The sequence below is a fragment of the Mastomys coucha genome, unplaced genomic scaffold (genome assembly GCF_008632895.1).
Source record: "Mastomys coucha isolate ucsf_1 unplaced genomic scaffold, UCSF_Mcou_1 pScaffold6, whole genome shotgun sequence".
Classification (NCBI taxonomy): Eukaryota; Metazoa; Chordata; class Mammalia; order Rodentia; family Muridae; genus Mastomys; species Mastomys coucha.
Window position 1 is genome coordinate 94,500,256 of NW_022196912.1, and position 15,914 is coordinate 94,516,169.

General features: G+C 40.8%; 1 protein-coding gene across 5 annotated transcripts in view; it reads left to right on the plus strand.

The window, feature by feature from the left end:
- The window catches only part of Rad51b (RAD51 paralog B), a 509,707-nt gene that overhangs the window by 207,502 nt on the left and 286,291 nt on the right, over positions 1-15,914 (plus strand). Inside the window, exon 9 of one of the 5 annotated variants that reach the window (XM_031357184.1) lies at positions 3,394-3,453. The exons of the other annotated variants lie outside the window; for them this stretch is intronic. Coding sequence (XP_031213044.1) covers positions 3,394-3,438 — 45 coding nt within the window. The 3' untranslated portion in view covers positions 3,439-3,453. Of the gene's footprint in view, positions 1-3,393; positions 3,454-15,914 lie in introns of those variants that run through there. 5 annotated transcript variants of the gene reach the window in all.

Here is a 15,914-nt window from a genome sequence, read left to right on the forward strand (position 1 = left end):
GCTTGTACCTTCTATCAGATGTCATTCACAGAACTAGATTCTGAAATGAAAAATCTCATTGTTTCATCAAAGCCCTTAAGAGGACAGCCCTTTGTGTAATTCCCTGTATCTGTTCCTATTTTCTGTTGATACCTTAAAGCTTCACCTATGAACAAAATGCTCATTTTCATATTCCTTTGATTGGAGCAAAACATCAGGTTAATGTAGCGTAGGCAGAGCTGGGGCAAGCCTGGTATAAAGTGGCTCTTCTGTGTGGTGGCTGTGCTCTGTGAGCTCTCCCATGGCCTTCTTCTTAACAGGGGTTATAGTCTCTGCGCCCACACACCAGTTCTCCCACCTGAACTAATATTTGCCACCTCTTTACTCAGATGGTTGTCATGACTACCGATGATTGATGTTGATAGTGCACTTCAAGGTTTTTGGAAGAAAGGTCTTGCAGAAGTGCAGAGTCAGCACTGGTCCCTGAGTGATCACCAGGTGCTTGCCCGTCAGGCTAACCACACCCCTGACTTTGGTGAGGTGAAGCCATAGGAGATGTTCTACTGCTGCCTTGAGAGAGCACATCTGGTTTGGATGCTGAAAGCCAGATGGATCTTAGAACAACCGGGAATCAAGGTCTCCTTGATACTTCTGTTTTCTACAGTTTTGGGACGTAGCAGATGCCTCCCTCAGAAAACTCCCCCAGCGGGTGAGCCTGCTATGATGATCATTCCATTAAGCCTTAAACCTTTCCTGCAGGAGAAAAATTCTCAAAAGTCAACTCCAGAATATGTCAGTAAGAGGTCATGGCAGACAATCAGATGAGTTTATGAAAAGCTAAAAAAGAGCTATGTCACTCCTAAAGGGGCTGCCATCGATTTATTGCAGAAACCAAGCGCAGGATGAAGAAAAGCCTTTAGTCTCATTAAGGAATCCAGACAAAAATCCCACTTAATCTGTCTTGCTTTTCCTTTTCCTGCAGTTCAGCTGCTGTGCAGGTGCAGGGCAGCCTGGCAACTTTGAACTTTTGGAAAAAGGAGTCATTACTGAAAGTCTCTGACACACACTTCCCTCGGAATGCTGCTGATGTCATGGAAAACCAGGACCTTAGCAGTAACCCTTAACAACCAGAGCTACGGTAAACACTGAGTGTTACCTCCACCAAGGCATTGGTTTTTAAAGACCTTTAACAGGCTAGGGCTTGCCAGCCACAACTCATAAAAACGTTCTTATAATTTTGCCCTCCTTACTAAAAGCCTGGACAACTGCTAAGGTTTCTTTGCCACTCAGGGCTGCAGAGCCAGATTCACGTCAGTTCCAAGGTTCACTAATCAGATTTTACAGCACTTCTTTTCCAGTTCTCTTCATACCCCCTGCCATGCTCATGGGGCTCGGCCTTGGCAGACTTACTGTTTCTTCAAAGAAGTCCCTTGTCTTAACTGTGTTGCCTCAGTTTCTGGTGGTGTGGTGAACTGGTGTGCAGGGTTTTGCCTAGTGTTTTGATAGACTAGTGGTTAGTTAACTCAGTCTGTTAATTGGTAGCCTTTATTTACAGGTTACATTTCAATCGATCGGAGACATTTGAACAAAGTGACATCTCATCGTTCAAACTCTAACTAGGTACAGAACAAGAAAGCAGCATGGGCTGCTATGGAGAACTGTTCAGAATGGCACTAGACACTTAGATGGGAAGTCGTTTTCTCCCAGCTTGGGTGAAATAGCATTATTTGAACCAGTTTGGCTTCTTTCTGTTTATCCACATAGTGGGAAGAGGCAGGAACCTTGCATTGCTTTTAAAGGGTATAAAAGTTGACCATAAATTTGACCACCAAATTGGGATACTTTTGAAGACTAAGGGGTTCTTTTAATAGACACCCTGTTTTCAAAACACCCTGGGGCTTCCCAGAGCAAATAAGGCATATGGTCACCCTCCTCATTGTGCTAAACTCTATTTATCCCAAGCCTTTTGAGAAGGTCGTGTTCACAGTGCTAGAGAGCAGGCTATTTTGCTCTCTGCCTATAAGAAGATAAGTCCATTGGAAGCTCAAGTCTGAGTCATGGACTCTGTTCCCTAAGTTAAAGCTACAAGTCTGGATCTGCACTATGATTTGCCCAGTTTTGAACACTCCCTTCTATTGCTAGGGGAACTGTGGTTCCTAACGTGTGATCTTGGGTCCCTGGAGGCCACTGAGATCTTCTCAGGAGGCCTGTGAGGCCAAGCCTTGCTCAACATCGTCAGAAGACATGATCTGCCTTTTCCATTCCTTCTCTCTTACTGCTGTATAGACCTTGGTGCCAAAGCTCATCTTAAAAGGCAGCTGTCAATGGCCAGGCCAAAACTTCAGCAGATTTGTAAGAATGTAAACGATGTTACTCTTTCACTAAATCTTGTTCTAGAAAATAGTTTCCTTGCTAAAAGATGAGTTATCTATATCAGGGTGTTATGGGGTTATTTTATCTTATGATTTTAGCCAAATAAATGCTTTAAAAGTCATCAGTTATGATTACTTACATGCTAAACACGGGCCTTAGGAGTAAAATCTCTGCAGGGCTCTAGCAATTTCCAAAAACTTTAAGAACTGTGACTCTAGACGTTTGTTTCTCTCCACGAAGGGATATGCAGATAAAATAAATTCCTTAATAAAAAAGACCAGCCACTTATCTTTGTGTCTACCACAATGTCTTGTGTATGGCTCATCCTCTTTTATAAATATGGGTAGGCCAAGCTTCTGTGGCAGCTCTGATGTTTCCACGTTCTCTGACATTTGGGTATTATATTCATTCATATTGTTATGCTCTTGAATTGTGCATGCGTGTGCATATAAGTATATTTGCACATGTGTGCATGTGAATACTAAGGCCAGAGGTTGATATTGAATATTTTCTTTGATCACTCTCTACCTTATATTTTGAGAGAGAGTCTCCCACCAACCCTGGCACTTACCAAATAGTTAGACTGACTGGCCGGTGAGCTCTGGGGATCCACTTGTCTCTGACCCCACAGTGTTGTGGTTACAAACATGTCCAGCACCCCTGGTATTCTTATGTGGGTGCTGGAGATCCAAACTTGAGTCTTCATGCTGCAAGCACTTTACTAACTGAGCCGTCTCCTGAGCCCCTGTCCGGTGTTCTGATATTTAATATTATGGTATTCCTGTTAGTCTTCTTTTCATGTTAACAATAATATCATTTTTCCTTCAAAACATTTATGAAGTATGTTAAATTCTCATGCACAGTAAGTACATTAGATTAAAAGACTATGAGACCCAATAGAAACAGGGTTCTTTTGTTTGTGTGGCACTGGGAATGGAAGTTGGGATCTTCTTGCTTATGCTCAGCATGTGCCGTCCCACAGTCCAGGAAGGCTCACTGCTGTTGTCTAAACCTGACTCATTCTGTTCCCCTTCATTTCAGGTGTCAGCTTCAGTCCTCCTTTCTGGACCAAGAAAGCCATGCTGATCCAGGGGCCACCCACTGTGTTTCATAGCACCCTTTATTGCTTGCTGTGCATACTGATTTGACTTGGCCTACTCACATTTTAGTGTTCCTCAGTCCATTTCAAATGCCTTTATGCCAGAAGAGAAACATTATTATTCTTTTCCCACATGTGAATACAGCTGTTCTTCCTTCTCTGCAGAAGATAATTTTCAAGTTGCAGCTTGAGTGGCAGAAACCAATAACAGTAATAACCTTATATGTTGTTTTTATTTTTCCACATATATGTATATATATATATATATATGTATATATATATACATACACACATATATTTATGATAAGAAGAGACTGCTATAATACATGATAAAATATTCTTTAATATTTAAATTTAAATATACAGGAAGAAGGAAAGCTTGAATAATTTAACTACTCTACTAAAGTATTATATTTCAATGTCATATAACATGGATTCTCTGGTTCTGAAAAATAGCTTGCTTTTGGAGTAAAAGAAATCAGACTGAGAAAGAAGACAACTTTCTTTTGTATTTTATTTTTTCATGTGTATGTATATATGTTCACATGTGTGTAAGTATGTGTGTCCGTAGAGTCCAGAGGTTCACATCAAATGTCTTTCTCTGTTGCTCTCCAGCTTATTTATTGAGATAAGGCCTCTCTCTGAACAGAGTTCACTGACTTTTTAGTCTTGGTAGCAGCTTTCTCCAGGGATCCCCTGTCTCAGAGTGCCAGGATCACAGTGGACTGATACCCTGCCCAGCTTTTATGACAGTGCTAGAGGCCTAGATTCCATCCTAACACTCACTTTATCTACTGACCCATCTTCCCAGCCCCTCCTTTGATTTTTAAAAATTTTCCTTTGGTTGGAAATTCTATTTAGTACCTACTGTGCTAGAATCGTTATATGTCAACTTGACATAAGCTAAAGTCAATGGAGAGAAAGAAACCTCAATTGAAAAAATGCCTCAAGATGAGACTGCACACTGTAAGGCATTTTCTTATGGGAGAGGACCATCCCTTGTCGGGTAGTCCTGGGCTCTATAAGAAAGCAGGCTAAGTAAGCCATGATGAGCAAGCCAGTAAGCAGTACCCCTCCATGGCCTCTGCAACAGCTAATGCTTCCAGGTTCCTGCCCTGCATGAGTTCCTGTCCTGACTTCCTTTGATGATGAACAGTGTTGTGGAAGTATAAGCCCAAAAATCCCTTTGCTCCCCAAGTTACTATGGTCATAGTATTTTGTCACTAAGACACCTACTTATTTTGAAACATGTCTCCAAGGCTTGAAATTAACCTCCTACTTTTAAATCAACATGACAGGGGAATATGACATGAGGCCATAGTTTATTTGAATGGCAACTTTATCTTCATGTGATTGTCAATTACATATGACAAATGAAACTCAAAATCTAAGTTTTGCTATGGCACCTTTTAGTGACAAGCATTTTGCTTGGTTTTAAGTTCGTTGCTTTCTAGTATTGTTAAATTGTATACATCTCTAGGTTTGTTTGTTCCTTCTGGGAGAGGTAGCAAACATTTTGAATAATTACTTGGCAAACTTAAGATGCTGAGACGCATTCTTGCTCAGGACTTAGAGAATGAGAACAAGAGAGGACATCATTCTTATCAAATTGGTGTTGCCAAGGAGGATGAGAGTAGATGCTCTTGTCTAAAATGAAGCCTTGAAGAAAACAGATATTTGTGGGCAGGACTCTGGGTCCCTGAGGAGGAGAGAACTGGGTACTTGTCCACACTTTGCTGCTCTTAAGAGTTAGTGTGGTGTTAGCAAGCCCCACTGTTCCTCTTAATTACTGTTAGCTTGCCCATCTGTAATTCAAGGCCCAGTTGAATGCTCTCTAATGTCTCTTACAGAGAAAACATCTCCTATTATTTGCTCTGTGCTATGCCACGGGTTCACACTCTCCAAGTCCCTGCTTGACAGATAATGGTGTGTGAGGAAATGATGCACAGAGCAGCCTTGAGAAACCCAAGTGGATTCTGACCACACTGATGTGCTAATCCCCAAAGAAGAAAAAAAATACAAAATGGGCCAGGGATTGAACATGAAAATGGTGACAGTGAGAAAAACATTGAAGCAGACAGCTGAAAGCTTCATTTCCTGGCCTGTCTGCCATGAGAAACGCCAAGCCTGCCAAATCCTTCAGACCGTCAAGGCCCCCAAAACATTGGCTAGCTCTCATTTTCAGCTTCCCACACCACATGCCCAAACCACACAGGAAAATTGTCTCTCTCCCTTCATTCTTGTGCCTTTTGGCTACACGTCTGTTTATGCCAAGCCCTTGCCTAAACCCCTTTCTTCCAGCTGTCACTGTGTCCCAGCTGCTGCTTTCTGGGGGCTTCAGGGCACAGCTGCAGTCTTCAGGGGAGGCACAGGCTGGCAAGGATAGTGGTGTGTGTTGGTAGTGTGTACAGACTCTGGAACTGCAGCCATTCCTACCCGGTTTCTAGCTGGTCTGAACAGGGCTCTTGCTCCTTGGCAAACGTTAGCACTGATGGCTTTAATTTTTTCCCCTCTCCCTCCCTCTTAGGGAGTTCCCTCCCCCCCCCACCCGCCCCCTGCACATTCTTTGGCATTATGGTCTGTGAACATCCTGTGGAAGATTTGGTTCGCCTTATTTTCTTTTGCCAGGCTGTTCATCATCTTTTCTTCGTCCACGTAAAACATATTTATCTATTGCAAGACTTTAAGGCTGATAACCAGAGCTGCTGGCCTCTCACAAGTTTAGAAATTTGACTCTGTCTCAGCCCTGACAGTCCATCCCAAGCCACATGGCCTCCCAAGGCCCTGCACTCTCTAGGCCATTTGTTCTCTGTCCAGCCCCAGCTGCTGTGGGAGCCTTTTACCTCTGGCCTGTGAAGCTCTTCTATGGAGCTTGTCTGTATCCACCTCCTATTGGCTCTTAGTGATGGCCTCTTAGTAAAGAGGCACTTTCTCCTCCTTTTAGAGAATCTAGGAAGAATTGGGAAACATGTCGGAAGAGTCTTGGCTAAACACACAGAGAGGCTGTGTGTTAATGAAAGTTTTAAATTGTTCTGCTGTGCTTGGCCTGCGTCTTCTGGCTCAGTGTGGAAGGCAAAACCAAACAAGAACCCCACACAGTCATTGTCTCCTATAGCAGGCAGGGCATTGTCTTTTGTTGAAGAATAGAGCTTCACAGAGACAATGGATTGCTCTTTTCTGCCACCCTTTCTGGAACCTCTGCGAGTTGGTGTGCCCTGTACCTGACAACTCCAACCCACGCTTATTTCTAAGGGGAATTCCACAAAGTTTTCAGAATCTCATTCAGTGAAAAACAAACTCAGAGTATGTTTGTACTTGGGTTTCTCTAATGTTTCCTCATGTCTGTGTGTATTTTGTATTTTTTGTATTTTGTAAATCATTACAAAATGCTGCTTGATGCTCAGTTGAAACACTAGTGTGGTTGGTAAAAGCTTCAGTTATAGGTTTCATTTACTTGTAATGTACTCTGTAATGTCTTCCTAGTCATTGGTAATATTGGCCTTTGTAGCCTCTTTTCTTTCATGTCTGCCTGCCCAGTTGGTTTGGCTATATTGTATCTTGCACCCAATTAAACTTCTCCTGTTTATCTTTTCCCCCATTCCATAATTTTGCATGGTGCATAACGTGTGGACTCATCGATGGCAGACTATTAAGAACTGGAAGGACTTTTAGATCTTAGCTATCTGAGCTCCTCATTTCATGGATGAGAAAAAGGAAGCAAAGGATCAGAAGAGATGAATTAAGATCACACACTTGCCAGAGCCTACTCTTGTAAGTTTCATGGCCAAGCTCAAAGGCTTCCCCTGCTATACCATCAGGTCTAATGTGTCAGGAATTTTCCAAAGCACCAATACTAGCTCCTCCAACTGATAGGAGGCCATCTCATGGGAAAGGACACAGGCCCTGAAACCAGGCAGATTTGGGCTTGGATATTGGGCCCTGCCACCTGCTGGCAGGGTGGCTTGGGCAAGTGAGGCATGCCTAGGAGAACTTTGTTTCTTCCTTTGTATGCTAAGAGTATTAAAAATATTAATACTTTTGGAGCAACTGTACCTATGAAATGTTATAACCTGTATAATGTATCTGTTATGCATATCCTGTTTAACAAATATTGTAAACATTTGCTCATCATTTAAATGATAACTTGAAGTAGGTATCTTATTATTGGGCAATTTGAGCCTCTTTTGCTCAGAGATAGTTTTCTAATTCAGGGTTAATATATGAATGGAGTAAGTTGTCTGGAAATAAATTCCTGAAATTCTTTATAGCATAGCTATGCATGCGTTTCCTGTTCTTTATGGCTTTCATATGGATTTAGCTGTAGTGCATCTTGTCCAAAAATTTTTGTACAAGTTAAACTCGCCCAAAGAAGACATCTGAAGTATCTTTGGTTTTGTCGTCTCCTTTTTATTTGGATAAACATTAGTTTGTAAAGGTAGTATATAATTTGTGTAAAATAGTTCATCCATACCTTTCATAATTTAGAGATTTAGTGTTACTTTGGTATGTGTAGGACTGTGAAGGCTGGGCCCAATGCAAAATCATCTAGACCTGTTAGGAGTGTAAGAAATTATAATTTATCAAAAGGCATCCAACACTGCTCTGTTAAAAGGAAGTAGGACGTGATTATTAAGCTCTACAGCATTGATTGGGGAGACTGAGTTGCAGAAATAAAGCTGTGAAATCAGCAAAGACCAAAAGCACAAAAGGAAAGTTTTGAAGCTTCAGGGGACTTCATGTGAGGACTTCTCAGGTCGCATGGACTATGTATGGGCTGCTGGGAACGGACTGGAGGTTCAAGTAGAGGGAGGACCTTGAGAAACTAGACAGAACAATCAAGAGCTCAGTTAGCTTCATCGAAATGAAGAATGATAACATGGTACATGCTTTTGGTTTCAAGAACTCAAGGAGGCTGAGGCAGGAGGACCGCTTTTAAGTAAAACACAAATACTTGTCACATAGTGGGTGTTCCTAGCTGCGAATGGACTCCGAAGCTCATTGCCTTGGTTAGGCAAAGAAACTGTAAGCTCCCAGGGGTTCAAATAGGAGTTTTACTTTGGTGAAGATGCCAGTGTCGCCACAGATTGCCGCGGATGTTCCTTATGCGTATTCGTCCCTCGTGTTCTAAAGTACAAGCACATTAAGAGCCTCTGGCTGACAGTTTCTTCAGGACATAAGCAGGCATGATTTTGAAGGGATATTGGATAGTCAAATATGGCTAGAGGTAGAAGGTCCTTCTTGGCTGTATTTTGAGTTCATTCAGATTCAGGATCAGACCAGAGGAATTTGGCAAGCACCGAGACTTACCACTTAGAACCGCACTCACATAGTTGTGGTAGCAAAGGAATTTCTCTAGGAATCTTAGTCTGCTTGACTAAGCCAGAGGTTTCTGGCCCGAAGTCCAGGGTTGGTGAATTTTAGAAGAATCAACTGAGATCTGACAACCCACGAGGTATAGTTCCATCAAATGAGTGTATGTGTGCCTGTAATTTTCATAGATAAAACATACTCTGAGTACCTGTGGCATGGATACTGTTCCCTATGACTGAATCTCCTTAATCTCATCACCTCCCACTGAGGTGTGATATATACTCTAATTTAAATTGAAAACATCATTTTAAAAGGTGAACTTTAAGACCCTCTACTTGACATCTGTATTTTTGAAATTCTTACTTTCTATAACCTTGGCATATCTTTCCTTCTTTCTTCTATCTCCTGTTCCCCCTCTTCTTCCTCTTCTCATTCTCTCTTATGGGACAGGGTCTCACAGTGTATCTCTAGCTAACCTAGAGCTCACTATGCACGGGAGACTGGTTTCAAACTTGCTATATCCTCCTGCATCTGACTTCCAGGTTCTAGGATTACAATGTGTGCCACCATATCTAGCTAATTGTCCCATGTCTTAAGGCTTTTTGTCAAGAGGTGTTCATGATCCTAAACTTGGTCTCCTTGTTGCGTCATTCCCTGAGCATTTTTATACTCTACAAAAGAAAATGACGCCTACTGTTATACTTCATCGTCATCAGTATTATTCCATCTAATTTGACAGCATTCCTATAGCACCCAGTCTACTGGTGCTCAGTCTACTAGTTTACATAGAATAGTTTTTTTTTTAACAAGTACTTTTAATTTAATAATGAAAAAAGAAATGGTTCTTTGTCTTAAACAACTGACTATTATAGAAAGACTTATAGCTTTATTTTTTTTAAAGATTTATTTATTATATGTAAGTACACTGTAGCTGTCTTCAGACACACCAGAAGAGGGCGTCAGATCTCATTATGGGTGGTTGTGAGCCACCATGTGGTTGCTGGGACCTGAACTCATGACCTTCCGAAGAGCAGTCAGTACTCTTCCCCACTGAGCCATCTCACCAGCTCTGACTTATAGCTTTATTTAAAAATTGAAGATATAGATACAACATTAATAATCAAAGATAAGAGGCTATCAATTTGAGAGTGAGAAAGATTAGGAGGTTGATATGGGAATGGATGAAGGAAGGAAAAAGGAAGAGGAAGTGCTATAATTATATTTTAATTAAACTATATTTAAATAAAAAGTTGAACATGGAACTAGAGCAGGAAATTCAAGGGAATCTTTATTTTTTTAAACAACGATACTGGGTCATTATTGGAATCTAATAAGCAGTACAAATAGTACAATTAATAGAATGTAGTAAGTTTTGACATGTGTGTATATGCATTAGATCGTAACAGCAACAATGATAATGAATATGCTCATCATCCTCAAAGGCTTCTCCATGTCTTCCCCATCGCCCATGTCTCCCATTCCTCCTCAAGTAAATGGCTGACACATTTTTTTGTTACTATAAATTATATTTTATCTTCAAGGGTTTTGCATGAATGGGATCATACTATTTAAAGTTTTTGGTATGGATTTTAAGTTCAGCTTAATTATTTTGAGATTTATTCATGCTACTTGGATCAGTGTTCCATTTCTTTTACAGCTAAGTAATATTTCACCGTGTATACACACCACCTGTGCATATTGTGTCTCTTGTTGACGTTTTCTTTTAGAATTTGACTATAGATTATTAAATGGAGTAATGCTTTTACTAGAAGTGACTAGATCATGGACTGGATCATATGTTCAGCTTCATAAGGAAATTCCAAACTAACCATTTCGTATTCTTCCCATCAATGACATGAATGCAAAGTCCTGCTGCTCCACGCGCACAGCAGCCCTTGACAATGCCATGGCTTATATTTTAGCCCTTCTTGTAGGTGTTTAGGTTTTACTCTGGTTTATTTGATTTTTGTATTACTTGTATTTTTTACAGTCCAGTCATTACCCCCTCCAGGTCCACCCTTTCACAGTTCCACCTCCCATTCTTCCTTCCCCCTCATCTCCAAGAGGATATTCCCCCTACGCCCCCCCCCAACCAGGCCTCTCCACTCCCTGGGGCCTCAAGTTTCTCTATCTGTGTCTGTCTCTGTCCCCCTCCACACCCCCTCCCTCGTTGGGTGCATCTTCTCTCACTGAGGCATATACAGGCAGTCCTCTGCTGTATATGTGTCAGGGGCCTATGATTAGCTAGTGTATCCTGCCTGGTTGGTGGCTTGGCATTTGAGAGATCTCAGGAGTATGGGTTAGTTGAAACTGCTGGTCTTCCTTTGGGGTCACCCTCCCCCTCAGCTTCTTCCAGCCTTTCCCTAATTTAACCACAGGGATCCTTGACTTCAGTCCAATGGTAAGATGTGAATATCTGCTTTTGTCTCAGTCAGCTGCTTGTTGAGCCTCTCAGAGGACTGCCATGCTAGGCTTCTGTCTGTAAGCACATCATAGTATCAGTAATAATGTCTGGCCTTGGAGTCTCCCCTTGAGCTGGTCACTGGACCTCCTTTCCCTCAGTTTTCTCAATTTTTCTCCCTGCAGTTCTTTTAGACAGGAACAATTCTGGGTCAGTGTTTTTGACTGTGGGATGACAACCCCATTCCTCCACTTGATGCTTTGTCTTTCTACTGGAGGTGGACTCTACAAGTTCCCTCTCCCCACTGTTGTGTATCACCTCCTAGGTCTCTGGTACATTCTTGGGGGCACCCCCTGCCCCCGAGGTTGCATATTTCCATTCTTTCTTCTGGCCCTCAGGGCTTCTCTCGTGTTCCCTGTCCCCTTTTCCCCTCCTCCTCCACACTCCCACCCAGGTCCTTTCCTCCCTCTGCCTCCTGTGATTGCTTTCTTCTCCCTCCCAAGCGGTACTGTAGCATCCTTGCTTGGGCTCTTTGGCTTCTTAGCCTTCTTGTATTCTGTACTTTTTTTTTTTTTTTTGACTAATATCCACTTATTAGTGAGTACATACCATGCATATCCTTTTGGGTCCGAGTTACATCACTTAGGATGATATTTTCTAGTTCCATCCATTTGCCTGCAAAACTCATCCTGTCCTCTTAATAGCTAAATAGTATTCCATTGTGTAAATGAACCACATATTCTGTATCCATTCTTCTGTTGTAGAACATCTGGGTTGTTTACAGCTTCTGGCTATCACAGATAAAGCTATGAACATGATGGAGCCTGAGCCCTTGTGACATGGTAAGGTATCTTTTGGGTAGATGCCCAAGGGTGGTATAGCTAGGTCTTCAGGTAGATCTATTACCAATTTTCTGAGGAACCTCCAGATTGATTTCCAGAGTAGTTGTACCATTTTGCAATCCCACCAGCAATGGAGGAGTGTTCCTCTTTCTCTACATCCTCACCAGCATCTGCTGTCACCTGTGGTTTTGATCTTAGCCATTCTGATTGGTTTAAGGTAGAATCCCAGGTCAGTTTGATTTGCATTTTTCTGATCACTAAGAATTTTGAATATTTAAGTGCTTCTCAGCCATTCTGGATTTCTGTTATGAATTCTTTGTTTAGCTCTATACCTTTTTTTTTTTGTTTGGTTGTTTGTTTGTTTGGTTGGTTTTTTGGTGGTTAGCTCCTTGAATTCTTTATATATTTTAGATATTAGCCTGTTATCAGATGTGGGATTAGTGAAGATTTTTTCCCAATCTGGAGGTTGCCAATTTGTCCTATTGAAGTATGTCCTTTGCCTTACAGAAGCTTTTCAGTTTCATGAGGTCCCATTTATCAATTCTTGATCTTAGAGCCTGAACCATAATGGGCAGATCAATGAAACAGAAACTTAACAGAGACAGTGAAACTATGAGGTTAAGAAACTAATAGAGGTTAAGAACCAAATGGATTTACTGTCAAATCCACTATATACAGAACATTTCATCCTAAAACAAAAGAATATACCCTCTTCTCAGCACCTCATGGTGCTGTCTCCAAAACTGACCATATAATCGGTCACAAAACAAGCCTCATCCGATACAAGAAGATTGAAATAACCCCATGGACTAAGTTTAGATTTCAATAACAACAAAAACAACAGAAAACCCATATACCCATGGAAACTGAACAATTCTTTACTCAATAATAGCTTGGTCAGAGAAGAAAGAAAGACTAATTTAAAGACTTCCTAGAATTCAATGAAAATGAGGACACGGCATACCCAAGCTTATGGGACACAATGAAAGCAGTGCTAAGAGGAAAATTCATAGCACTACATGCCCTCATAAAGAAATTGGAGAGATTCTACACTAGCAACTTAATAGCATACCTGAAAGCCCTAGAACAAAACAAAACAAAACAAAACAAAAAAAACAAAAAAAAAACAAAAAAAAACAAAAAAAAAAAGCAAACACACCCTAGAGAAGTTGCTGGCAGGAAATAGTCAAACTCAGGGCTGAAATCAACCAGTTAGAAACAAAGAGAACAATACAAAGAATCAACATAACCAGAGACAGTATCCAAATTAACAAAATCAGAAAAGAAAAGGGAAACATAACAAGAGTATCTGAGGAAATTAAAAAACAAAAAAACAAAAAAACATCAGATCCTACTAAAAAAGCCTGTACTCAACAAAACTGCTTTTACTTTGTTTTAACTTGCAGTTTTCTAGTATCATATATTTATTTATCATTAAGCAAATTTCTGCTAGTAGGAATGGCAATTGAACTCACTAACCCAAGACCTTTTACATTATAAGAAAGTAGGAAGAAAGAAAGAAAGGAAGGAAGGAAGAAAGAATGAAAGAAAGAGGAAGAAGAGAGAGAGGGAGAGAGAGAGAAAGAAAGGAAGGAAGGAAGGAAGGAACTAAGAAAATGAAGTTCTTTACTATGGAGCTATATCCCCCCACTTTTGTTTTTATTTCTGAGTTTTAATCTTCAGTATGTTTTGTATATAAATCCAATATCACACATATATTTTGAAAACAATTTCTTCTAATTTTTTTTTTTTTTTTTTTTTTTTTTTTTTTTTTTTTTAGTTTTTCTGAGACAGGGTTTCTCTGTGTAGCCCCTGGCTGTCCTGGAACTCACTCTGTAGACCAGGTTGGCCTTGAACTCAGAAATCCACCTGCCTCTACCTCCCAAGTGCTGAGATTATAGGTGTGTGCCACCACCACCCGGCAATTTCTTCTAGTCTTTGGATTATCTGGTCTTCATTTTAACATTGGCTTTTTATGTTGGGGAGTGATGGTGTAGGCCAGAATATAGAGTTAGAGCCCTCCAAAAGCTGGAGTTACAGGCAGTAGTGAGCCACCTGATAAGGATGTTAAGAATGAACTCGGATCCTCTGGTCAAGCAGTAGGTGCTCTTAACCATCGAGGCATCTAGCCCTGAGAAGTCTTTATTTTAGTAAGATTCTATCTATCATTTATTTTCATAGACTGTGTTTCGGGTGTTCTGTCAAAAGACTCAGAGCTGAGCCCAGGTTGCCTGTGTGTTTCCTTTGCTGCTGCCTTAGCTCTTCCCCTGTTGTGATGAAATACTCCGACATTAAGAGAGAAGAGGGTTATGGTTTGAGGTTACGTACTGAGTCCATGAGGATGAGAACTCAAAATGGCTGTTGCTTGAAGCTGTCGGCCACACTCCACCCTGAGTCAGGAAGCAGAGCCTTGAGTGCTTGTGCTCACTTCACACTCTTGCTTTTTATACAGCCCAGGATTCCAATCCAGAGAATGGTGCTGCCCACCATGAGTGGCCGTCCCATCTCAGCTAACTTAAACATAATTACGCATGAGTTATAAATCCTACTCTATGCTTTTGCTTAGGCAATCAGCTGCTGTTAAAATATATTTATAAAATAAAAGTATATAGTTGTCAAAAGTTACCATTTCCAGTGTATTCCATAACTTTGTGTACACCTGTATTTTTACCAACTTGCTGAATCATAGGCATTTAACAGAAAGATTTCCTCCCTCCCTCCTCCTTCCTTCTCTCCCTTCCCTCATCTTTCTTCCTTTCTTGTACTAAGCAAAATTGTGTACCTCTGAGGTATATCCCTTGCCCTTTATCTATATTTTTATTTTGAGTTGATCTAACTAAGTTGTATTTACTGGCCTTAGACTCAGTCTGTATCCTAGGTTGGCCTTGAACTTGTGGTCCTGCTGCCTCAGTCTCCCTAGTAGCTGTCATGATAGGCATGTGTCACTAGACCTACAACATCAGGCCTGGACTATCTGGGTGGAAGCCACTCACTGATGATGTTTTAAAGAGTTTATTTCACTTAAAAAATATTTTCATTAATTATTTGAGAATTTCATAAAATGATTTTGGTCATATTTACCTTCCTCCCTCAACTCCTCCCAGATCTACTCTCTCTGACTTCAACTATCTGCCCACACAACTTTGAATTCTCCTCTTTTATTTATTGTTTAAATCCATAGAGTCCACTTCATGTTCCTGAACTCCTTTTTAGAGTGTGGCTTGCCCCACCATTAAAGAAGACTGACTTCTCCTCTCCCAGAAACTATCAACTGTCACCTTTGCCTTTAAAAGATACTTTTGTTGGATAGACAACTCTATATGAATTTTATTGTTCTTCCACATTCCAGAATCATATTTTAGGCAGCCCTTCTTTTTTGTCTGTTTTTGTAGGTAAAAGAAATTACTTGTGTGTGTGTATAAATATATGTCTACATACAAATATATATATATGTATATACACACACACACATACATATTTGTTTTGAAGCCAGATATGATGAAAATGCACATGTAATCCCAACACTTGGGAGGTAGTTGTCAGAAGATCCAGAGTTCAAGGTCAGCCTCAGCTACACAGTGAGTGCAAGGCCTGCCTGAACAATATGTCTCAAAATTGGGCTTTTTAAAAAAGATTTACTTATTCATTTTATTTATATGAGTACACTGTAACTGTCTTCAGAAGAGAGCATCGGACCCTATTACAGATGAATGTGAGCCACCATGAGGTTGCTGTGAATTGAACTCAGGACATCTGGAAGAACACAGTCAGTCCTCTTAACCACTTAGTCTGAAGTAAAATTTCTATAGGGCTCCTCCTTAGGTTTTCAGAGGTAGTATAGAAATGACCATAGAGCCAGACAGTGGTGGCGCACACCTTTAATCCCAGCACTTGGGAGGCAAAGACAGGC